The sequence below is a fragment of the Prionailurus viverrinus genome, chromosome B2 (genome assembly GCF_022837055.1).
Source record: "Prionailurus viverrinus isolate Anna chromosome B2, UM_Priviv_1.0, whole genome shotgun sequence".
Taxonomy (NCBI): Eukaryota; Metazoa; Chordata; class Mammalia; order Carnivora; family Felidae; genus Prionailurus; species Prionailurus viverrinus.
In genome coordinates this window covers 52,672,630-52,698,136 of record NC_062565.1, presented here as the reverse complement: position 1 = coordinate 52,698,136, position 25,507 = coordinate 52,672,630, and the positions used below count along the sequence as shown (strand labels likewise).

The window sequence follows — 25,507 nt, the reverse complement described above, 5'->3', positions numbered from 1 at the left end:
TGTGTCGAGTAAGAGATTGCTACGGCTGAGGTCAGAGAGGTCTTTTCCTGCTTTCTCCTCTAAGGTTTTGATGGTTTCCTGTCTCACATTCAGGTCCTTTATCCATTTTGAGTTTATTTTTGTGAATGGTGTGAGAAAGTGGTCTAGTTTCAACCTTCTGCATGTTGCTGTCCAGTTCTCCCAGCACCATTTGTTAAAGAGGCTGTCTTTTTTCCATTGGATGTTCTTTCCTGCTTTGTCAAAGATGAGTTGGCCATACGTTTGTGGGTCTAGTTCTGGGGTTTCTATTCTATTCCATTGGTCTATGTGTCTGTTTTTGTGCCATCTGGTAACTTCTTAAAATTCATGAGTTTTAGTGTTTTATTTATTATTTTAAACTCTGGGGGTGCCAGGTGGCTCAGTCAGTTGAACATCTCTTGATCTCGGCTCAGGTCATGATTTCACAGTTCATGAGTTTGAGCCCCTTATCTGGCTCTGCAGTAACGGTGCTGAGCCTGCTTGGGATTCTCTCTCTCTCTCTCTCTCTCTCTCTCTCTCTCTCAAAATAAGTAAAAAAAAAAAAAAAAAAAAAAAAAAAAAAAGAAAAGAAAAGAAAAACCTTCACTATTTTAAACTCTGAAAAATATTTATCTTATCCTTAAACATCATTTTTAAGATTTGTTTCATATTCAGAAATATCTCATCTATCAAATTGTATTCACTAGCCAACAGTAGGTAACTTGTAACTACCCAATAATTAATCTTATAGGCTGAAGATAATTCATTCCCTGCCAGAGACTCCATCATTGATTGTGTAATTTGATTACACATGATGGTGCCTATGATACAAATGCCTTTCTGCAATAAAGTGATGTTCTGTGGAGTACTTGAGTTTTACAAAAATACAATATGGAGTGAAATAACATGGACAATTAATGGTCTGTTATGGAATTAATGGTCTGTTATGACCCTCTACCATAATATATCTTTGAAATCCTAGACAAACTAGAACTACTTTAAAGAAGCAGGTTTCGACTAGTTGGGCAAAAATTGTTTCCAGGAAAAAGGATTTAGAAATTCATTGGTGAGAGAAAGAAAACACAAGCATGATCTACGAGAACAAACAAAGAAATAAGCAGTTGAAGAAAATGTGTGTAGTAAAGAGCAAAACAATCTTCAGGGTAACTTGAAGTATTTGGTTTTTTTGTTTTTCAAGTTTTATGGAAAAGAGCAGAATGCTCAAAAAAATCGAAAATATTTTAAATTTTACATAGACTTTCTTCTTAGCCATTTTTCCTTGGAAAGGGAGATGTTAAAGGTAGAAAAATAAGAAAAAATATGACAGACGAGTAGATATTTGGAACTAGCTAAAAGACAGGTACAAATGCTAAGATTCAGGAAATCCAAACAAGCAATCCTGAGAGCAGTAAATCCCATTCTCATCGAATTTAGATGACAAAGTCCAAAAAAATTTTTTTAAAAAGGAGAAAATCATTCAGTAGCATATCGTGTTTATAAAGCTCTTAGGAATAGAAAAGATCGTCTATCCAGAGATCAGAATAAATTTGTTTGGGATTTCTGTGGTCAAGAAAAATAAGAGAGGCATTATGAAAAGCTATGGAGGGCAAAGTCGCTTTTGTCTTCTCATGAGTCAGTATACGTTCCATGCTACCAAAAAGCTTACACCTTAAGGCTGCATCTATACTAAATAATATTACTGAGCAAAAAGTTCACTTTCCATCGAAAAAGTTATTAAGCCCTTAAAAACAAGGGCCAAGGAGAATGAGAAATTTCTGCAGCTGGCTCTACCACCTTCAGTGTGTGTGACTCCAGCCAAAGTTGCCGCTCTCCAGAGTCTCCAGCTGTGAGGAATATGATATGGACTCTGAATCAGGGAAAACTGAGAGGAGCAACCCCAGTTTAAGTTCGAAGCCTATTATAAACAAAATTACTATTACCTTGGGGCCAGTCCGTTTGCAACAGTTATGATAATTCCCAATAAAGTTGGCTGGCTGTGAAGTTCATGTGTACCATGGCCCCTGTACTGGCTGTTCATGTTGGTCAATTATTTTCACTTAACAGTGTATCTGCGGCCTAACAAATAACATACTTTCTCTCGCTGAAAAGTTGTGTGTTTTTATTAATAGTCACCTTGAGCTTAATTCAGTGACTTCAGCAAATACATATTCTTTCTTTTTTTTTTCATTTAAACATTTAAAACACAGTATGAGTCCTGATTCCATTTTTTTGTGGGTGCTCACAAATGCACTTTTAAGTATAATTAGGATGCTAACAAAACATTCTTATCTCCTTTTATTTTTTCGATAGAATCCTGTCATAATTCCCTATGTATGAGAACAAAGTTTTGGAAAGCCCATTTGTTCTGATCAAAAAAGAACTCCAAGCTGTCAATGTTTGTTGTTGTTGCTTTTTTTTTTTGGGGGGGGGGTTTGTTTTGTTTCTTTTGTTTGTTTTGTTTTGTTTTTTGCATTAGAACTTTTTTTGCATCTAAGGCTCAGCAATTAGCTCAAAGAGGTCAGGGGAACCTCTGTTTTATGTCTTCCACTCAACAGAGAATTTCCATGGACAAGAGCTTATAGAATCTGAGCATACTAAAAAGGCTGTCTGCCTTACCTGATAGTCACAATACATTCAGTTATCTGGCCTGACAACTATCTAGGCAAAGGGCTTAGATTTTTCTCTGGCTTAAGAAGAAAGAAAAAAAAAAAATAACTTAATTAAGAACCAAGAAATGACAGCCACTTTGTTTTGAAATAATGGGTGAACTTTACCTCTTTAGCACGTTGAGGATACTAATCGGTAGATAGCAAATTGCAAACACCAAAAGCACAACCATTAGCATCCGGGCTGTTTTCCGTCTGGCTCGGATCTGCTTTATTTCAGCGGCCACAGCACTAATCCTGGACTTGGTCTGCTGTCCCGACCCTCGAGGCTGTGAAGTAGGCTGCAGGGGCTTCCATTTTCTCTGAACTACAGATGATGTTCCAGGGATCTGAAAGGAGCGAAAACTCTTTATTACCATCTGACTCAGGGATGTTCCACTTTGGAGAAGTAACCCAAAGATATAAGAAGGAGAGTATTCTGGATGCCTGTGGTCCAGGGAGGTTAAAGGCCTGTTTCCCCCAGAATGTTTGCTGAGTTAAGTATGTTCTTGAGTAATACAGTGGAGTGTCAAATAGGATTTGTGGTGGAAAAGAAAATTGAAACATCCCATTTTTAAAAATAAATTTTTTTTTTTTAAATTTTTTTTTTCAACGTTTATTTATTTTTGGGACAGAGAGAGACAGAGCATGAACGGGGGAGGGGCAGAGAGAGAAGGAGACACAGAATCGGAAACAGGCTCCAGGCTCTGAGCCATCAGCCCAGAGCCCGACGCGGGGCTCGAACTCACGGACCGCGAGATCGTGACCTGGCTGAAGTCGGACGCTCAACCGACTGCGCCACCCAGGCGCCCCTAAAAATAAATTTTTAACGTTTATTTATTTTTGAGAGAGAGAAAGGGGAGGAGGTGGTGAACGGCAGAGAGAGGGAGACAGAATGGGAAGCAGGCTCTAGGCTCTGAGCTGTCAGCCTACAGTCCGACACGGGTCCCAAACCCATAGACTGTGAGATCACGATCTGAGCCCATGTCGGACACTTAACAGACTGAGCCACTCAGATGCCCCTGAAATATCCCATTTTTTTTTTAAGGTCTAAAGAGAGCTCAAATTGAAAAGCTATCTCTTTATAAACAGAGAAGTTGTATATCCAGACAATGGAATATCATTCAGGGCTAAAAAGAAGTGAGATATTAAGCCATGAAAAATCTTAGGGAACTTAATTGTGTATTACTAAGTAAAAGAATCCAATCTGAAAAGGCTACAACTATATGACATCTTAGAAATGGTAAAATCAGAGACACAGCAAAAAGATCAATGGTTCCCAGGGGCTGGAGGTAGGGTGGGATGGGGGGTTACTAAGCAGAGAACAGAGGATTCTTGGAGCAGTAAAAATACTCTATATGATGCCATAATGATGGATACATGTCATTATACAATATACATTATACAATGTATTTGGATACACAGTCCAAACCCATAGAAGGTACAATATCAAAGGTGAACTCTTAGGTAAATTCTGGACTTTGGGTTTAGTAAATCAGTGTAGGTTTATCAGCTGTAATATATATATATATATATATATATATATATATATATATAATCTCACTTAAATGAGGGATATGGATAACAGGGAGGCACTTTATGAGTGAAGGTAGGAGGCAGAGAAACCTCTGTATCTTCCAACACAATTTTGCTGTGAACCTGAAACTGCTATTAAAAACAAAACCAGAAAACAAGTCTTAATTAAAATGCAAGAGAAATAAAAACTGGCCAAAAAAGAGACGTAAAAGAATGACAACCATATTCTCTCATGAGGAATTCCCAGTTCTGTTCAGATACCTCAGTGTAAAGACAGGGAAAACCTAACAGGTAATTGCAAAAGAAACCTGAATGGATTTTTTTTCATGCGTCGCTACTGCCATCTGCTGTCAGATGGACAGATAGACAGATAGGACTTAACTGCCTAGTGCTTTTTATTAGACTTTGTTTTTCAGGTTTGGCCAGTGCAAACCTTGAATGAAGGGACGAGAAAAATAAACTGTTCTCCATTGTTTAGTACGTATTGTTATGAAATTGCTTGAAACCAATTTCATGCTCCAGTCTGGTTCTTTAAAATGCACACAAAAATAGTGAGAATCCCTTGTGGTCTTATATTAACATTTCAAATAGCTGGAATTTGTAACAATAATTATACAACTTGTACTTTTCCATTTCTTTTCAAAGTTATTTGATAATGGCAGGGAGTCCTTCCAAGTATAATATTTTCTTAATTACAAACTCATGAAGATTGATAGGGTTTAGTGAGCAAAACAATAAAATTCAGCATGCATAATTTTTTAAGAGGAAAATGCGCTAACACACCATAGCCGTGTTCTCATTCTCACGAAGACTCACTCTTTGGTCATCTTAGTTCTGTTAAGATTATTCATTTGTTGCTTTTATCTCTGTGCTGCAAGCCAAGACAGACCAATGTGTGCCTGTGCTCTATCAGAATGGACGTCGTACGGACTCTGTTTTTATACATCACAAGATCCAAGTGTGTTAGATAATCGTTGAAAGCAGAATTTTACTGTTTTCAACACAGTTGAAAATTTTTGATTTCCACACAGAGCTTCTGTTGACCAATAACTATTCCCTCTCAAAAAGAAACACATGAAGTTAATGAAAAATTGCCCTTAAATAGAAATACATTTGATAAATTATTTCTCTTCTGGCTCTGTATGTTCTGTCATGTAGACTTGACCTTTTCACACAGTGGTGGTCCTAAAAATCTTCTTATCTATATTATTGGTTGTGGGGGTAGGCACTGAGAATCCTTTCTCCTCTGTGAGTCTCTTTTTAAACAGTCTTTCTTTTAAATAATTGAGGAGAAAGTGCAATGGATATTGGAAAGTTCCAGAAAAACTCTAGCATGAGTAACCCTATAAATGTCTGCTAAATGATCTTGAACTGTTTTCTAAATGATCTCTTAGAGATCATTTAAACTTTAGCAATTCTATTATTGAGTGCTTCCCTGAAGGAAAGAAACAATATCCTGCAGCTGATAACTTCCTCAACCGTCAGAAACATATTTCCCATAAAGAGAAACTGCCACAGGGAAAATGGCTATGGTCTCTGCCATCAGAATTAAAAACAAACAAAACCAGTGATAATGCTCTCTTTTAGCTGATGATCTGAATAAGGATAGAATATGTTTAATCCTGAACTCATCTTGAGGATGAGTCTCCACTGATAAGTCATATGTCTAGAGAAAGTCCACGTAACAATATTAGAAAATGCCTATAATAACTGAGCATCACAAACTATGTATAGTCTTGAGTAATCATTAATGCGTTCCTAAAAGCAGATAATTCCAAATCCCACTTATACATGATCGAGCAGACATTGAGACGGGTTAAATAAAATACCCATGTCTCCATCTAACAAGTCAGAATTAGCATTCAGTCCTGTCTCACTACAGACTCTACCTTTTTTCCCATCGTTTCCATTTATAACCTTCAACACAATGTATTATGGAAGTCAGTAAATTTTTATGCCTAGTTACGTGGAATAAATAATCATACAAAAGGGCAATTGAGAAATCCAGCCTGGTAGGCTGTCCATGGAGGAAGGTCTTCCCCTGCCATCTTAGGAAAGGCTCAACCATCTGACTGTGGAAAGTTCCTGGACACACGCACACACACACACACACACATTTATTCCATTATTTTCAATAAACTTTAAAATCATCTTTGATATGAAAATATATCCTGGAAGAGATATTACCACAATTATGAATTGGAAATATCATGTAAATGATGGACCTTGAACCCTGCCCTTTCTTAAAGTATTTGTGACCAGGATTAAGTCACAAGAAAAGGCAAATGTGTGGCATACATTAAAAGAATAGAGAATATTATGAACAACCAATACATTTGCAATCTTAAATGAGATGGATAAATACCTTTAAAAAAATAAAGATTACTGAAACTAACACTATAATTCCAAACCTTGCTACAAAAAAAAAAAAAAAAAAAAAAAAAAAACCTTCCAGACCCAGATAGGATCATTGTTCCTGATCGATCAATTCGATTGAACAGTAAAAATAAACACTACCAATCTGATTCAGACTCTTTCTGAATTCAAAGAAACAATTATACTTTCTGACTAATTTTATAAGACCACAGTTATCCTAAAAGTAAAAAACATGACAACAAAAGAAAACAGTTGACAAAATATCTCTCATGAGTAGAGATGAAAAATTCCTGAAAATATATTATCAAATTGCATTCAGCAATATACAAAAAGGATAATAAAATTCACTCAATAAATCAGACTGATTCCAGCAATGCAGTGTTGATTAAACATTCAAAGGTTAATCAATGTAATTTTCATATTAACAGAATAAGAGAAATAATATGACATTTCAAAAAATAAAGGAAAAGCATTTGAAAAATTCAACACATTTTCATGATACAAGTCTCAGTAAACTTGTAAACTAGTAATATAAAGAAACCTAATCAACCTGATAAAGGGCATCTTACCTAATGGAAAAAGATGAGTGTTTTTTTTAAAAAATATTTATTTTTGATGGGGCTCCTGGGTGGCTCAGTTGAGCATCAGACTTCAGCTCAGTCATGATTTCATGGCTCAAGGGTTCAAGCCCCCCCAAGTGGGACTCTGCTGATGGCTCAGAGCCTGGAGCCTGCTTCCGATTCTGTGCCTCCCTCTCTCTCTGCCCCTCCCTCACTCATACTCTGTCTCTCTCCTTCTCAAAAATAAATTTAAAAAAACCATTAAAATTTTTGTAAGTATTTTTTGAGAGAGAGAGAGAGTACAAGTGGGGAGGGGTAGAAAGAGAGGGGACAGGATCTGAAGCAGCCTCTGTGCTGACAGCAGTAATAAGTCTTTTCTCACTACTTCTACTCAACATTATACTGGAGGTCCCAACCAGTACAAGAAGACAAGAAAAAATAGATAAAAGGCATATAGATTGATTTTATTGAGGACATTATTGCTTACGAAGTAAATCCTAGGGAATCTCCAAAACTCCACTAGAATTGTTACATGAAATTAGCAATATGCAGGATCCAAAATCAAAAAACAATCAGTTGTATTTCTGTGATATGATTTACTATAGAAATCTATAAAGTATACACACACACACACACACACACACACATATATATATATACATTGTATCATTCAGATGACCAAAATATACTAGATCTTCATCTACCATTCCTGTAAGTACTTCAGTGCCATAAAGGTGAGATGGGTATCTTGTTTTAAAGAAGGGAACCTAAAGTCAAAAGCTAGTTGCCAGGAGGATAAACCATTAAAGGGTTGTAACTTTCAGTCCCACTCCCTGACCTCTGGGTAAGAAAGAGGGCTGGAGTTTGAATCAGCCAAAGCCAATGACTTAGTCAATCATGACTACATAATGAAACCTCTATAAAAACCCAAAAGGACAATGGGTTTCAGAGAGCTTCCCGGCTGGTGAATGTAAGGAGATGCAGGGTGAGAGGTTTACCAGGAGGGAGCCTGGAAGCTCCTTACCCTGGGTATCTCTTCATCTGCCTGTTGATTTGTATCCTTTAGCATATACTTTAATAAACTAGTAAACACAAGTGTTTCAAAAATGAGCCACTTTAGCAAATTAAAACAATCTGAAGAGGAGGTCATTGGAATCCCCAATCTGTGGTTGGTCTGTCAGAAGCACAGGTCACAGCCTGGGGCTTGTGACTGGCATCTAAAGTGGGAAGTGGGGCAGGGGTGCTGGGGTGGCTCAGTCAGTTAAGCATCCGCCTCTTGGTTTTGGCTCAGGTCATGATCTCATGGTTCGTGGGTTCAAGCCCCTCATTGGGCTCCATGCTAACAGCACGGAGCCTGCTTGGGATTCTCTCTCTCCCTCTCTCTGCTGCTGCTCACTCTGTCTCTCAAAATAAATAAATAAACTTAAAAAAATTAGTGATAAGTGGGAGAGCAGTCTTGTAGGACTTGAACCCTAAAACACGTGGAATCTGTCGTCAAGTAGATAGTGTCAGAATTGCTGACATTGGTGTTGTGTGTACCAGAACACCACACCCTAAACATTAGAATTAGGTCTGGGAAACCTAAAAGAACTTCTATAAACCAGTAGTAAACAACTGGAAAATTCGATTACAAAATAACATGAGTTTCAATGGAAAGAACAAGTAATCTTATTCTTCAACAATACATGGACAAAATATGTATACATAAAATTATATAAGTTGTTAAGAACTATCAAAAAAGACAAATAAATGGGGAGACACACCATGTCAATGAATTGGAACTTAAAGTTATTAATATGTCAATTTTCCTCCAAGTGATCCATAGATTAAATGCAATCAATCCCATTCAAAAAAGCAGCAATTTTCTTGAGAAAGGTGAAACACAGATTTGCAAAATGTTTATGAAATGCTGTGCAGTTATGAAGGAACCCAGTACAGAGTCACTTAACGGCCAGGAAAGGGAGTATAACTACTCAAAGCAGAGAAGGAGAAAGGCAGAGAGGAGGGCCATGAAATGGTGGTACATAAACAGGCCACGAACAACACCGCCCAATGCTGGCAAATGCTCAAGCAAGAAATCCTTAAGGAAACATTTTTTGGAAATCATTGGTGACTTCATTGAGAGATGTTTCAGTGGAGTGATAGGATTTGAATAAGAATAAAGTGGGCTGAGAGATCAGTGGGAGTGGAAGGTGGTAAGAAAAAGGAGTCAACAAATAAAAATGTCATGCATTTTAGCTAGCAGGAGGAGCAAAGGGTTAAGTTAACATCTGGAAGAGTCTGAGAGTTAGGATGAGAGAAAAATGCCCACTCCAGGAGGACACTCTTCTTTACCTTTCCTCTTTCCTTTAGCTCATTACCCATTTTATCATAATAGAGTACAACTGATGCTTGGTAGATGCTATCTCATATAAAGCAATAATCTCTATCTTCCTCTGTGTGTCTGGCAAAAACAATGGAATTTTTTTCTTATTTTTTACATTACCATTTGATTTGGCTCTAAGACCCACAAGACATTTTTTTTCCATATAACTCCATGACTTTTTTTTTAATCCTACTACAGCTCTTTTATTTATTTTTAAATGTTTATTTTTGAGAGAGAGAGAGAGAGAGAGAGAGAGAGAACAAGCAGAGGAGTGGCAGAGAAGGGAGGCACAGAATCTGAAGTAGGCTCCAGGCTCCACATAGCCCAATGCAGGGCCCGAACCCACAAACCATGAGATCATGACATGAGCTGAAGTTGAAAGCTTAACTGACTGAGCTACCCAGGCTGCCCAAAGCACAGCCTTTCTAGAGATTAGATGTATATGCTAATTCCTCATAAGAATCTGTCCCTCTCTTGACTTCATTCTCAATCTTGCAATAAATAGATCTACTTGCAGATTCTACAGATGACCCTGGAACAGACAACAGCAGCTATAATTGTTGTCCCTGATTCTCTCACCCAACCCTAGAACTCAAGGCTCTTGTCCTTTGTCCATCCCCAGATGTGTTGTCTCTCAACATGACTCCATCACCCAATTAGCTCTTTGTAGAAACTGGCTTCCCCTTCCCTTCCTGGAATCCAACAAATGGTTTTCACTGAATAGGTCCTTTCATGCTTCCATACTTCTATGGACCTTAAAATCTTAGTCACAAACAACCTTTGGATAATTCCCATTACATATTCTCATTGCATCAACATGTTGAGTTGTGTGTTTAACCTTTTTTCCTTCTCCAGAGTTTGAGCAGAAGAATTTGTAAAAGAATTCCCTCCATATTTAGTTACTTTAAAAAATCACTTTTTGTTATTTTTATTTTTTAGTGTTTATTTATTTTTGAGAGAGAGAGAAAGAAACAGTGTGAAGGGGGGGGTGGGCAGAGAGAGGGGGGAGACACAGAATCTGAAGCATGCTCCAGGCTCTGAGCTGTCAGCACAGTGCCTGCCTGACACGGGGCTCAAATTCACAAACTCTTGTTTTTTTGTTTTTTTTTTAACATATTTATTGAGACATAATTTATATGTCATAAGTTCCCTTTTAAGGGGTACAGTTAAGTAGGTTTTAGTGTATTCGCAAAGTTGTGCAATTATCACCCCATCACTGTCTACTTCCAGAGTATTTTCATCACCGTGAAATAAAACTCCAAACCCTTTAGCAGTCACTTCCTATCTCCCCATCCTACTACCCGCTGCAAACACAAACCATTCTGGCTTTATAAAATTTCCTATTCTCTACATTTCATGTAAACAGAATCATACAATATGTAGTTTTTTGTGTCAGGCTATTTTCACTTAATAATTTCAAGATTCACCCATATTGTAGTATTTCAATATTTCATTATTTTTTATAGCTAAATAATATTCTATTGTACACCTATACCACAATTAGTTTATTAATTCATCCATTGATGGACATTGATTTGTTTCCACTTTTGGACTGCTATTGATGCTGTTGCTATGCACAACAATGTATAAGTTTTTATGTGGACATGTTTTCAATTCTCTTGGGTATATAGTTAGGGATTAAATTGCTACCACATGGTAATCCTTTAAGATTTTGAGGAATGGCCAAACCATTTTCCAAAGTAGCTGCATCAGTTTCCATTTTTACCAGCCATATAATGAGAGTACTAATTTCTCTGCATTCTCACCAATAATTGTTATCCTAAAAAAATTATTTTAGCCACCATATTGAGTGTGAAGAGATATCTTACTGTGGCTTTGATTTGCATTTTCCTAATAACTAACATTGTTGAGCATCTTTTGATGTATTTATTGGCCATTTCTTTATTTTCTTTGAAGAAAATGTTATTAAAATCATTGCCCACTTTTAATGTGTTATTTTTATTGTTGAATCATAAGAGTTCTTTATATATTTTTGATATGTCTTTTATCATATATTTGATTTGCAAACTTTTTCTCCGATTCTGTGGGTCACCTCTTCACTTTCCTCATGGTATACTCTGAAGTGCGAATGTTTTTATTCCAATAGCATCCAGTTTATCTATTTTTAAAATTTTTTTGCTTGTGGTTAGGCGTAATTTAAATCATTAGTCTAAAACAAGGTCATAATAGTGCCTGACCTCAGTCTTATAATGAATGTGTTGTCCTCTAAGATTTTGAGATGGCCCCTGACTTACAATGGTTTGGCCTATGATTTTTTTAACTTTATAATGGTACAAAAGTAATACACATTCAGTAGAAATTGTTCTTTGAAATTTGAAATTTGATATTTCCCTGAGCTATTAATATGTGGTAAAATATTCTCTCATGATTCCAGGAAGTGGCAGCGAGCACCCAGTCAGCCCTACAGTCATGAAGGTAAACAACTGATACATTTAAACCTATTCTGTGTTTTACTTTCAGTACAGTATTTAATAAATGCATAAAATATTCAACACTTTATTTTTTTCAATTTATTTATTTATTTTGAGAGAGGGCGTGTCTGCATGAGCCAGCCGGCTAAGGGCAGAGAGAGAGAGAGAGAGAGAGAGAGAGAGAGAGAATCCCAAGCAGGTTCTACTCTGTTAGCTCAGAGCCCATAAGTCTCCATCCCACCAACCGTGAGATGATGACCTGAGCTGAGATCAAGAGTCGGGTGCTTAACCCCGGCGCCTGCCAACACTTTACTATAGAATAGGTTTTATGTTAGATTATTTTGCCCAAATGTAGGTTAATATATGTGTTCTTCACACATTTAAATTAGGGTAGGCTAAGTGATGACATTTTACACAGGTCAGGTGTATTAAATGAATTTTTGACCTAGGTTATTTTCAACTTATGATGGCTTTATTGGGATGTAACCCCACTGTACATTGAGGAAGATCTGTATTAACTCTCATATTTAAGTCTACAATCTACTCTGAGTTAAATTTTATATATGGTGAAAGGTGATGTTAATTCCATTATTTTGAGTATATAAAGTCATCCCAGCAGGATTTGCTGACAAGACTATGATTTTCCCCATTGAATTGTGAGACACTTTTGTTAATAATTAATTAACCATAAACATAAGGGTTTTTTCAATCAAAATTGCACCAGCATTCTTCTCGAAGCTAGAACAAGCTATCCTAAAATTCCTATGGAACCACAAAAGGCCCCGAATAGTCAAAGTAATTTTGAAGAAGAAGACCAAAGAGGGAGGCATCACAATCCCAGACTTTAGCCTCTACTACAAAGCTGTAATCATCAAGACAGCATGGTATTGGCACAAAAACAGACACATAGACCAATGGAATAGAACACAACTACAGAATTGGACCCACAAAAGTATGGCCAACTAATCTTTGACAAAGCAGGAAAGAATATCCAATGGAAAGAAGGCAGTCTCTAACAAATGGTGCTGGGAGAACTGGACAGCAACATGCAGAAGAATGAAACTAGACCACTTTCTTACATCATTCACAAAAATAAACTCAAAATGGATAAAGGACCTGAATGTGAGACAGGAAACCATCAAAACCCTAGAGAAGAAAGCAGGAAAAAACCTCTCTGACGTCAGCTGCAGCAATTTCTTACTTGGCACATCTCCAAAGGCATGGGAATTAAAAGCAAAAATGAACTATTGGGACCTCATCAAGATAAAAAGCTTCTGCACTGAAAAGGAAACCATCAACAAAACTAAAAGGCAACCGGCAGAATTGGAAAAGATATTTTCAAATGACATATCGGACCAAAGGCTAGTGTCCAAAACCTATAAAGAATTCACCAAACTGCACACCCAAAAAACAGATAATCCAGTGAAGAAATGGGCAAAAGACATGAATAGACACTTCTCTAAAGAAGACATCCAGATGGCCAACAGGCACATGAAAAGATGCTCAATGTCACTCCTCATCAGGGAAATACAAATCAAAACCACACTGAGATCTCACCTCATGCCAGTCAGACTGGCTAAAATGAACAAATCAGGAGACTATGGATGCTGGAGAGGATGTGGAGAAACGGGAACCCTCTTGCACTGTTGGTGGGAATGCAAACTGGTGCAGTCGCTCTGGAAAACAGTGTGGAGGTTCCTCAAAAAATTAAAAATAGACCTACCCTATGACCCAGCAATAGCACTGCTAGGAATTTACCCAAGGGATACAGGAGTACTGATGCATAGGAGCACTTGTACCCCAATGTTTATAGCAGCACTTTCAACAATAGCCAAATTATGGAAAGAGCCTAAATGACCATCAACTGATGAATAGGTAAAGAAGTTGTGGTTTATATATACAATGGAATACTACTTGGCAATGAGAAAGAATGAAATATGGCCTTTTGTAGCAACGTGGATGGAACTGGAGAGTGTGATACTAAGTGAAATAAGCCATACAGAGAAAGACAGATACCATATGTTTTCACTCTTATGTGGAAACTGAGAAACTTAACAGAACACCATGGGGGAGGGGAAGGGAAAAAAAAAAGTTAGAGAGGGAGAGAGCCAAACCATAAGAGACTCTTAAAAACTGAGAATAAACTGAGGGTTGATGGAGGGTGGGAGGGTGGGTGATGGGCACTGAGGAGGGTACCTGTTGGGATGAGCACTGGGTGTTGTATGAAAACCAATTTGACAATAAATTTTGTATTAAAACAAAACAAAACAAAATACATAAGGTTTTTCGCAGACTTTGAATTCTATTTCAGTGACCTATATGACTATCTGTATGCAAATACTACACTATCTTGATTACTTAAGTTTTATAAGATTGGACATTGAAAAGTGACTTTTCCAACTTTGTCTTTTTGAAGATTATTTTGGCAATTCCTGGTATCTTTCATTTCCACATTGATTTTATTACAGTTTGCCAATTTGTGGAAAAACAAAAAAACTAACAAAAATCCACAAGGCAGCTGGGTGTATGATAGGGATTGTGATGAATCCGTGGATTGGTTTGAGAATTTTTCTATCTTACCAATATTAAGTATTCCATTCCATGAATATGGAATGTCATTTCATTTATGTAGTTTATGTAGTCCTTCTTTAATTTTTAAATGATCCTGCATGTTTTTATATGTTATTCATTTATTCTATTAAATTTATAACTGTTTTACTTTTTTGGTGCTATTTTATGTGGAATTATTTTGTTAATTCCAGTTTTAGGTTGTTCTTTACTAGTTTATAGACGTAAAACTAATTTTTATTTACTGATCTATTATTTTCAAAACTTACTGAACTTGTTTATTAATTTTTTGCATGTGGATTCTTTAGGATTTTCTATGTACAAATTCATGTACTCTATGAAGAAGGAGAGCTTACTTCTTACTTTTCAATCTTGATGATTTTTATTATTATTATTATTATTATTTCTTGACTAACTGACCTGGGTAGAATATAGTTCTATTCAATATTGAATAGATTAAATAGAACTGCTAAGATCAGATATCCTTGTCATGTTCCTGATCTTAGCAGGGGAATATTCAGTCTTTCACTGTAAGATATAATGTTAGCTGTAGGATTTTATAGATACCTTTTATCAAATTGAAGTCTATTTTTTTTTCCTAGTTGATGGAGTGCTTTTATCTTGAAAGGGTATTTTTTTGTCAAATGCTTGGTGCATTTACTGAGATGATCATGTGGATTTTGTCTTCTGTTAATGTAGTATTACACTGATTGATTTTCAAATCCTGCTTCATCATCCTGTATTACCTTTTTTACATATCGGGTATGGTTTGCTAGTATTTTGTTGAGTATACTACTCTGTATTCTTAAGTATATTAGTCTGTAGTTTTCTTGTGATATCTTTGTCTACTTTTAATAGCAGTGTAATCCTGGCCTTATGGAATGATGTGGGGTGTGTTCTCTCCTCTACTTTTTGGAAGAGTGTGGAAGTTTGGTATTAATTGTCCTTTAAATATTTGGTAGAATTCAACAGTGAAGCCAGTGGGCTTTTTCTGTGGGAAATTTCTTATTACTAATTTAATCTCTTGATTTATAATAGGTCTATTCAGATTTTCTAATTCTCCTTTAGATGATTTTAGTAGTTTGTGTCTTTTTATGAATTTGTCCACTTTATGCTATCTATCTTTTTACTATCTTTTCTGGCATGCAATTATTCATAGCATTCCCTTACCCTTTCTATTTCTGTAACATTTGTGGTGATGTTCCTCTTTTATTTGTGATTTTAGTGATCTGAATCTTTTCTTGTTTTTTTCTTGTCAGTATCTTTCAAAGAACCGATTTTCAGTTTAATTGATTTTTATCTATTATTTTCCATATTCTATTTCCTTACACTCTATGCTTTATTATTTCCTTCCTACTATTTGCTTTGGTCTTTAATGTTTTCTTCTATTTCCAACTTCTAAAAGTGGAATGTCGGTTTATTTATATGAGATCTTTCTTCTTTTGAACATAGGTGATATAACTATCAATTTCTCTCCAAACAGTTCTTTTGCTGAATTTCATAAGTTTTGATGTATTGTTTTCATTTTTATTTATTTCAAAGTATTTTAAGCTCTTTTGTAATTTCTTCTTTTACCATTTGATTATTTATTTATTTATTTATTTATTTATAATGGTCAGGACACTTATTTTTTTTTTAACATTTATTCATTTTTGAGAGACAGAGAAAGACAGAGCATAAGCAGGGGAGGGGTAGAGAGAGAGGGAGACACAGAATCCAAAGCAGGCTTCAGGCTCTGAGGTGTCAGCACAGAGACTGACACAGGACTCGAACTCATGAACCATGAGATCATGACCTGAGCCGAAATCAGAAGCCTGACTCAGCCACCCAGGTGCCCCTACCTTTTGGTTATTTAAAAGTGAAAGGTTTAAATTCCATATACTTGTGAATGAATTTCCCATTTTCTGTCTTTGGTTAATGTCCAATATAATTCATTTATAGAAGAATGCAGTTTTTATGATTTCCATTATTTTAAGTGTTCTGAGACTTGCTTTATGGCTTATCATTGGATCTAGTCTGGAGAAGAGTCCATGTGCACTTTTGATGAATGCGCATTCTGCTGTTTTTGAAGGAATGTTCTGTAGACACTTGTTAGGTCTAGTTGGTTGATAGTTTTGTGCCAGTCTTCTATTTCCTTGTTAATATTCTGCCTAGAGTTTCTATCCATTACTGAAAGAGGAGTACTAAAGTTTTCAACTATTACTGTTGAATTGTGGATTTTGCCTTTCAATTCTGTTTTTGCTTCATGTATTGTGGATTTCATTTGCTAAGTTTATAATTCTTTTAGAAAATTTTTTAAATTTTACTTATTTATTTTTGAGAGAGAGAGAGAGAGAGAGAGAGAGAGAAAGAGAGAGAGAGAGAGAGAGAGAGAGAGAGAGAGAGAGAGAGAGAAAATGTGTGTGAATGGGGGAGAGACAGAGGCAGGGGAGACAGAATTCCAAGCAGAGCCTGAGGCAAGGCTTGAATTCATGAACCATGAGGTGATGACCTGAGCCAAAATCAAGAGTCAAATGCAGAACCAACTGAGCCACCCAGGCACCCCAAGTTTATAATTTTCATAACTTCCTGATAGATCGACTTATTATTTTGAAATATCCTTATTTATCTACAGTTAATTTTTTTTAACTTTAGAGACAGAGAGCAAGAGCAGGAGAGAGGGACAGAGCAGGGGGACACACACACACAAAAAGAGAGGGAGAGGGAGAGGGAGAGGGAGAGGGAGAGGGAGAGAGAGAATCTTAGTATGGAGAGAATCTCCAGAGTGTGGAGCTCAATGTGGGGCTCACTCTCATGACCCTGGGATCACAACCTGAGCCAAGATCAAGAGCCAGACACTCAGCTGACTGAGCCACCCAGCCCCCCCAGTCACAATTTTTTTGGAAGATTTTTATTTTTAAGTTATATCTACACCCAGTTTGAGGCACAAACTCACAAACTCGAGGTCAAGAATCACATGCTTTACTGACAGCCAGCCAGGCATCCCTATAGTCACAGTTTTTGTTAAAGTTTCCTTTAATATTACTATAGCTACTTCAGCTTTATTTTGGTTACTGTTTCCATAGTATGTTTTTTCCTACTATTTTATATTTAACTATCTGTGTCTTTGAATATGAGATGTGTCTTTTGTAGATAGCATGCAGTTGTATCGTTTTATGTTTGTTTTTTTATTCTGTAAATCTCTGGCATGTTTTATTCATTTACATTAACTTAGTTATTGAAAAGGAATAATTTGTATCCATCAGTTTGCTGTTTGTTTCTGTATGTATCAAGTCTATTTTGTTCCTCTATTCCTCCATTGCTGCTTTATGTTAAATAGATATTTTCTAGTATACCATTTTAATGCTCTTGCTTCTGTTTTTTCACAATAGTCTTCTGAGTTATTTTCTTAGTTGTTGCCCTGAGAGTTACAATTAGCAACCTAAACAATATTTGGATTAATGGAAATTTGATTTCAATAGTGTATAAAAACTTTGATCCAATCTAGCTTCATTCCCTTCTCTTTCCTTTGAATTATACTTTACATTATAAGCTGAATCTATACAGTTTTATAATTATTGCTTTATGCTATTGTGTCTTAAGTCAAGTAGGAGAATAAAAGTATTACAAACAGAAATATTTATACTTTCTTTTGTATTTATCTATGTGGTTACTTTCATTAGTGCTCTTTATTTCTCTGTGTGGACTTGAGGTATCACCTTTTGATTCTGCCTCCTCAATTACAATTTGTTGTCTATTTTCTCACACGGGACTGAGTTATCATCCCCTAATATTAATTATTTTAAGTTTTGTTAGACGAATGTTGAATAACAAAGAGTAGTAGAAAAGACTGTGATAAAAATTAGGACAGGAAAATTTTTTCAAAGTTCTATTCCTTGGTAAGTTGAAATTCAGTTCAGACTCAAAGATCAGGTATGATTCATCCCCAGTTCATCCCACAGTACCAGTAATATAGTGGGTGCTTAATAAATATTTTTGGAATGAGTTAACATGAGTTCACATGATGATTATAATTTAAGTGTTGAATTATCGCAGTCTAGAACTAGTAAGAACACTGATAGAGTCATATAAGCTAAGATTAAACAGGTCTTAGAAAGAAGAGGCTTAGAGAAGCCTCTGTAGAATCTCCAGACTGAATGAATTTCCTGAGTCACATTATCAAGAAAGAATTTAAGTCATTGATTATAGCAAAGCATTAGTTAATTCATTTAATGAAGATTGAAGTTCTTGAGAAAGTCAGACAAGGTCGCATGCTTTACTCATTAATAATCTTACACTTAGAAATTCCAAAGTATGTAACAGATTCCATGCATCTGTAATGTTAAGCAAATAAGATAGGCCCTCCATTTGATGGCTCACTTGATGTAGCCTATGGCACACATAATGCCTTGGAACTCAGTTTATAGACATTAACAGTTGGAAACTCAGAGTTGCTCAAGCAGAATTCTACATAATCACCCATTTGGGGTTAATTTAGTTTATTGTGGCTCCTAAAGTGAGCTCAGCTGAACTTGTCATTTTCCATTCCAATCTGTTTTGTAAATGTTTTTAGTTTCACAGCCCAAGCATTTTACTGCAAATCTCCTAGATCATGTGGTTTGTGCTAACCAGAACAATTCATCAAAAGAATGTAGGTTATTTCTAAACCTGCAATACAATTTTGAACTTACTTTAGAGTTTGAGAAATGAAGAACTATAAGCTTTAATAATGGAGAAATAAACTGGTTGGAGTTTGGTAGTTATCTACTCAACATTTTTTGGATTACTTTCTTTGTGCAAGATACCATACCATTAAGTGTTTGGGATTCAATGATGAACAATACCGATTTAGGTACCCCACGGAGTTTTAAAGTCATGTCAATCTGGAAATAAATGAATAAGCCAATATAAGCATCTATTATATGTAATGCACATTACTAGAAAAAATATGGAAGTAGGGAATGCTCTTAACACTGAATATTTCTAGTCAAGAATCTCAATGGAAATCTAAAATATCTTTACTCCTACATACTCATTAAAAGTGTTTTCTCTTTCAATAAAAATTTCAAATTCCAATTTTTCCATGAATTGTTCTATGAACAACTGGGCAATGAATTCCCCAATGTTCTCTTCTTTCTAAATATTCCCAGAACTTCCTCTTATTTTTCTACTCACTTTTTTCTTACAAAGTATTTATTCAGCAACAGATACGTTCTATGTATATTACAAATTGGTGGGATATAAGATAAAGACTAGAGTGTACTAACTTCATCTGTAGAGTAGAGCAGATAGACAAAAAAATGTCATTCTAATGTTATTTAAAAGCACTGTGAAAGAGATCTATTTAAGAAAGTCATCATATACATGGATTCAACACATGCTTGTTATTTTAGATATATAAGCAGATTCCGTTGAAAGGACGATTAACAGCATATACCATTAAGGTATTTTAATTGATGAGCACTTTCTGTGCTCTAGGCACTTGAATTAACTCATCAAATAAGTGTAACAACTCTGAGAGGTAGATGCTATGCAACCCCACTCTAAAGATCATGAAAGAGAGGCAGAGAAATTTTAAAAAATTGACAAAATGCATGCATGTATTAAGTTGCAGACTCAGGATTTAAACTCATGTAGTCCCGACCCTGAGTCTGTGGTTTTGAATTCTCTGTACTGTATCATTCCAATTATTCACTCAGCTTGTAAGAAGATTCCTACTGCCTTTTCACTTGCAGTGTCTTTCAGTGAGAGTAGGATACTTCCCTTCTCCATGGTCCAGTTAATCACAAGACTTGTTTTGGCAAATGAAATATGAGGAGACTTAACACATGCCAGTTCAAAGCAAAGATTTAAGACACAGTACATATTTCTTCCAGATTCCTTGCCCTTTCCCTCAGTTCCAGAATGGCATGTCCCAGGAAGTGCTGTTCCTTTAGACTGAGTTCCGAAATGAGACGACAAGGAGAACACAGCCATAGCCCATCCTCACTATTGCCATGGAACGTCAATGAGACAAACTTGCTGCAAAGCCACATATTTTAAGGTTGTTTTTTAACAGCAGAATAATGTAGCAAATACTGACTAGTATAATAACAGTTACCAAGAAGTGGGCACGATAGCAACAAGCACCCTAAAATGTGTGATATCACGGCCAGGTGGAGAGTGTTGAGGAAACCATCACTGGGACCTATAAAACAACACTCATGTTATACAGGGGTACACATTTGTTACTTTAGTTGAAAAATTAGAGGTCAGAATGATCGTAAATATTGTTAACAGCTACATTTTTTAAGATTATAAAAGAAATTGTTTCTTTGCACACATAGAGGAAAAGAAAAAAAAGTTGGAATTATAAGACACAGGGTGGAAAAATGCAACCATGACTCATATTCAACCAGTAAAAGATATCTTGAAAAATTGCTTTGACTAACAAAATTTGAAGGAGACTCAAATTAAGACTCACCCTCAAAGACCAAAGAAAAGCTTTGTGGAATCCTTTTAATGAATTAGTGTGGTCCAGTAAATTCTTCCCAGTGGATAAAATACATAAGAGCAAACAGACTAACGGCATGGCTTTCCACAAGCCTGATGAGCTCTCAGTGCTGGCAATAAGTTTAGAGAAAGAGAGAGATACATTTCCAAGAGGTGTGGCATTTTAAGGTAAAATGTATAAGAGGATAAGCTATACCCATTGTCTAAACTTTTATAAACCATTACATGTATCTGTTGCTGATTTACTTTGAATCATCAAGGTTCCGCTTAAGCGTTTCCTGCTCTGAATTAGATACCATACCCATCCACCAAGCCTTCCTCTGATCATCTGGCTTATCTTTATGAAGATGATTTTCACTCTGCATCTGACTCTTTCCCTCCTCTAGTCTATGAATTCATCGGTGATGTGGACAGGGGCTTTTAGCTTTTTATCAGATATGTGTGCAAAAGAAATATGATACAATAAATGATGAATGAGCGACAGAGAATGAATATACTCACTGGGAGAGCAAAATTACCTAACAAATTACAATAATCCCCAATCAGTATTATAAACAGTTTCTAAAATTCTAAATTCTGCCTGACTCTCTACTGTGCTAAAATAATATTAATAATAATAAGATCTTTGAAGTTGGAGATTTAACCCATATAATAAAAATGTACTACATAAATCTCATAAAGACGACAACATTCTTTACATACAGTCTCAGGAAACTTTAAAGAATTTTTCGTTATTTATTTGACAAAGTAAAACTTCTATGAATCCTAGACAAAAATCAAATCAATTCATCACAGTGTTTTAAAATTTAAAATCATTAAGGCAGTTCATAAACACATTCCCTAAATATCAACCTAAAAAATTGCCTAGGCATATTTCCATGGTTAGGGCCTCAACATTTTAGAATGCAGTCCTTCAGTAGGCATATTATGTTGGTTCAGTGTACTCTTCACTTTTACTTTTGAGCACATCCTAAGCAAAGCATAAAGAAATCATTTGAAATCACGTACCTGTCGACACCAGAGTTTACGAAATATTTGCAGATAGGCCAACACCATAAGGCACAGTGGTGCCATATACGTGACCAGGAAGAAACAGATGTGATACATCTTGGGGTAAATTTCACCTGAAATGAAAGCCAAAATAATGAAATCTGGTTTTATAATTCACATATTTTTTAAAGGTATGTCTGTCAATGTTTTGCCTTCCAAGTACACATTTAACTTCTATATGACTTCACAGGCATGTCACACACACACACACACACACACACACACACACACACACACAATGTAAAGTCTTAATTTCATTTAATGTACTCAGAAAGGAATAACAACTAACAATTTCTTACTGTGTGTTAACACTGGCTATCCAAAGTCAAGCATTCATTTATCAAAAATAAGTTATCTAGGCTAATTAACGAAAATTAACTTGGAATGCGCTATACTTAAATTCGCAATAGGAAACAAGACAAGTGATTCTTTCTCATTATAAGTTTCTGGAGAAATGGGAAGCTATTCCAGTTGTACCCCCATGTACGAATGTGGAAAATTTTTCGAAAAATAAACACAGCAAACATTTAATGATTCTTTTTGTTGATTATCAGAACAATATAAAATTTCTCTCTCAGTATTTGTTTGTATGTATATATATGTATGCAATGCACTTTTAATAAAAATGATATTCTTAAGGTTTTTTTACTTAATCTTTAAACAATTTTTTTAATATTTATCTCATTGATTTAGTCATGAGCACCTCTAGGATTGTAGTGATTTCTTGCCATTAAGTCTAGGTACACAGGCGATACATATCACAGATTGGGCCTTTATTAAAGAGTCAATTATTCAATTAATAAATAACATTGTGCTTTAATATATATTTTTAGCTTTTCTAAATATATTTATTACTGACTTTTAATTGTTTTATTTATTTTTTTAAAAATTTGATTTTTAATCTCTACACCCAACATGGGGCTTGAATTCACAACCCCGAGATCAGGAGTCACATGCTGCACCAATGGAGCCAGCCAGGAGTCCCTACTGACTTTTTAAATGCTTTGAAGGATATTTTTCCCATACTTGTATTTGAATATATCACAGTGATCCAGTTACTTTTACTTAAATGGAAAACAGGAAATAGAATGCATCCTACATGGATTCCATGGATACTAAATGCAGTAATTAGATATAATTCTAATTCAATGATAACAAAATACAAATTTAATTTTTTTCATTTCTAAAAATTAAGCAGCTTTATTTGGCTTTGATATTGGCAATGAGGTTAGTTCCATACTATTATTGAGGGATAATGCTATCACCTCTATGCACTTTTTTTCCCCATAGCTTCAGAAAGGGCACGTAGAAGCATGAAGAGTCAGTTCTGTGATCAAATGTGGTAAGGACAATTTACAGTCAGGATTAACCAACAGTAACTATGAAGATGAACACAATAATTGATAATATTCATTGAACAATCATTCATTTCATTGTTACTGAATATGTTTTAAATATATCTATGAGTTGACTATTCTCCACAATCTTGAGTCCATCACCTTGTCTTCTAGAGTTGGCTGAGTTTAACAGTCTCCTTATTTTTCTTTCTAAACTCCATCTTCTCAGGTAGATGTTTTTCTCCACTGTAATCTTCACAGGGGACAGCGGGGTGCCTGTGCTTCTGGTAGAGAGCAATCAAGAGACTGATTTGGGGTGTCATTTTTAGCTCTTCTGTGGCCCAACTGGCTCACACCTACTCATGTGTTTCTAACTTCCTTTTAAGTTTATCCCATAAAACAGGCCAGTTACATAAAAAGTGATAGAATCTGAGCAGTGACTGGAGGAATAACAGCCATGCCCTTTGAAGTGCCACAACCAGCACAGTATTTGGTAAGCCCATTTCAGAGGAGTGGAGGATGACCTGGACACTTCCCAGGCACCTGAGTGCCTTTGAACTTTTATTTGTTTTGAAGGTGTCACATGGGCTCCCAGCTTTGAAGCTGACAGACGTTTGAGGTTTACCTCCGGCTAACCTGAGTGAAGAAGAATAGATTTGAGAGGTAATATTTTTCTTTTTTAATTGCAGCTATGGATACCATCAGCTTATGTGATAACAGTTTGGGTTTTAAACAGATGGGAGAGAAAGCTCATTCTGTAGTGGGTATATTTATAAATAGTTGGTAAAATATGTAATTGGCTGGTAAATGCATAGTATGATAATGAACACCCACACAGAGAAAAGTTGATCAGGTGAAATTACACTTGCCAGCTGGGAGTGATTGTTTTAATAAAAATATTATTATAGATAATTGGAGAAACATGGTAGTCTTAACATTCTTCATTCCGTACTTAGAGTCTAAGCTAATTGAAAACTTATAAATGCCATTGGAATTTTAAGTTGAATGGGTTGAAACTTTCTCTGAAGTCTCTCTGCACTTGATGAACAATGTCTTCTATGTATTCAAGACATTTATATATAACCTAGAATGTAGTTACATGAAATTTGTTGCACTCAAGCACTCATATTATAAAACAACATCTTAAAGATTGGCAACCATTCAAAATTAGTGTCTCTCCTCAAATAATAAATAGGTACAATCCGAATAAATTCTTGCATATATATCAAACCAATAATTACGGAGCAAATGTGAATCTTTATTTAGTCCCCAAAATCAGAGATCAAAGAATAATGTCCTATGTTAACAAGGCAAGACTTCATCTCAGTGAGTTAAGGTGTATTATTGAGCCAACATGCTAATCTAATTATCTATAATCTACAAACACTTTGTCCTTCATGTTATACCTATCAGGGACTCAATGGACCAATAAATTAAAGTTCCCAAATATTCCATATAGACTGTCTTTTCAAAGTTTATGAATCTAATAAAGTTTACTTGAATCTTTATTTTATTATATTCTCTCTAATAAAATGTTATATGTGTGTGTATATATATGTATATATATGTATGTATATATATGTATATATGTATGTATGTATATATATGTGTGTATATATGTATATGTATATGTATATATATAGAGAGAGATACATATACACATATATGTATATATATATAGAGAGAGAAAAAAAGAGAGAGAACATATATGTACACTGAAATTCAATATATATATATATTTTTTTTTTTCAAAATCTTACAATAGGCAAGGTGCTATAATTAATTTGACTGTAAAGAAGGACTCCATTATTATTTTCTTTCAGACCACCAAACAAGAATTTGGCAGTGAGATCCAAGAAAAGAGAAATTATGAATCCCCCAAGGTCTACAAAATGTTTGGCAAACAAGACATACTCATTAAGTGTTGGATGAATGGTGAGCCAATTATATCTTTGAGTGCACAAAAGAAGTTAGTTTCCTTCCAATAGAATATGTTCTGTGAAACTGCATTTACAAATCAAGCAATCAAGAAACGATGTATATAATTCTGGAATAATTTTAGAAGTGTGAATGAATGTAACATATACAAAGACATATTTTAAAGATTATTTAAATAAATATTAATATATTTGTTTTGAGTACTGAGTGTGCCTTCCAGAAGTTATGGCTT

General features: G+C 35.4%; 1 protein-coding gene across 1 annotated transcript in view; it reads right to left on the bottom strand.

The window, feature by feature from the left end:
- Positions 1-25,507, bottom strand: part of HCRTR2 (hypocretin receptor 2) — a 113,760-nt gene that overhangs the window by 7,359 nt on the left and 80,894 nt on the right. Inside the window, exons 4-5 of the mRNA XM_047860030.1 lie at positions 21,959-22,074; positions 2,772-2,992 (exon numbers count right to left, since the gene is read on the bottom strand). Coding sequence (XP_047715986.1) covers positions 2,772-2,992; positions 21,959-22,074 — 337 coding nt within the window. The remainder of the gene's footprint in view (positions 1-2,771; positions 2,993-21,958; positions 22,075-25,507) is intronic.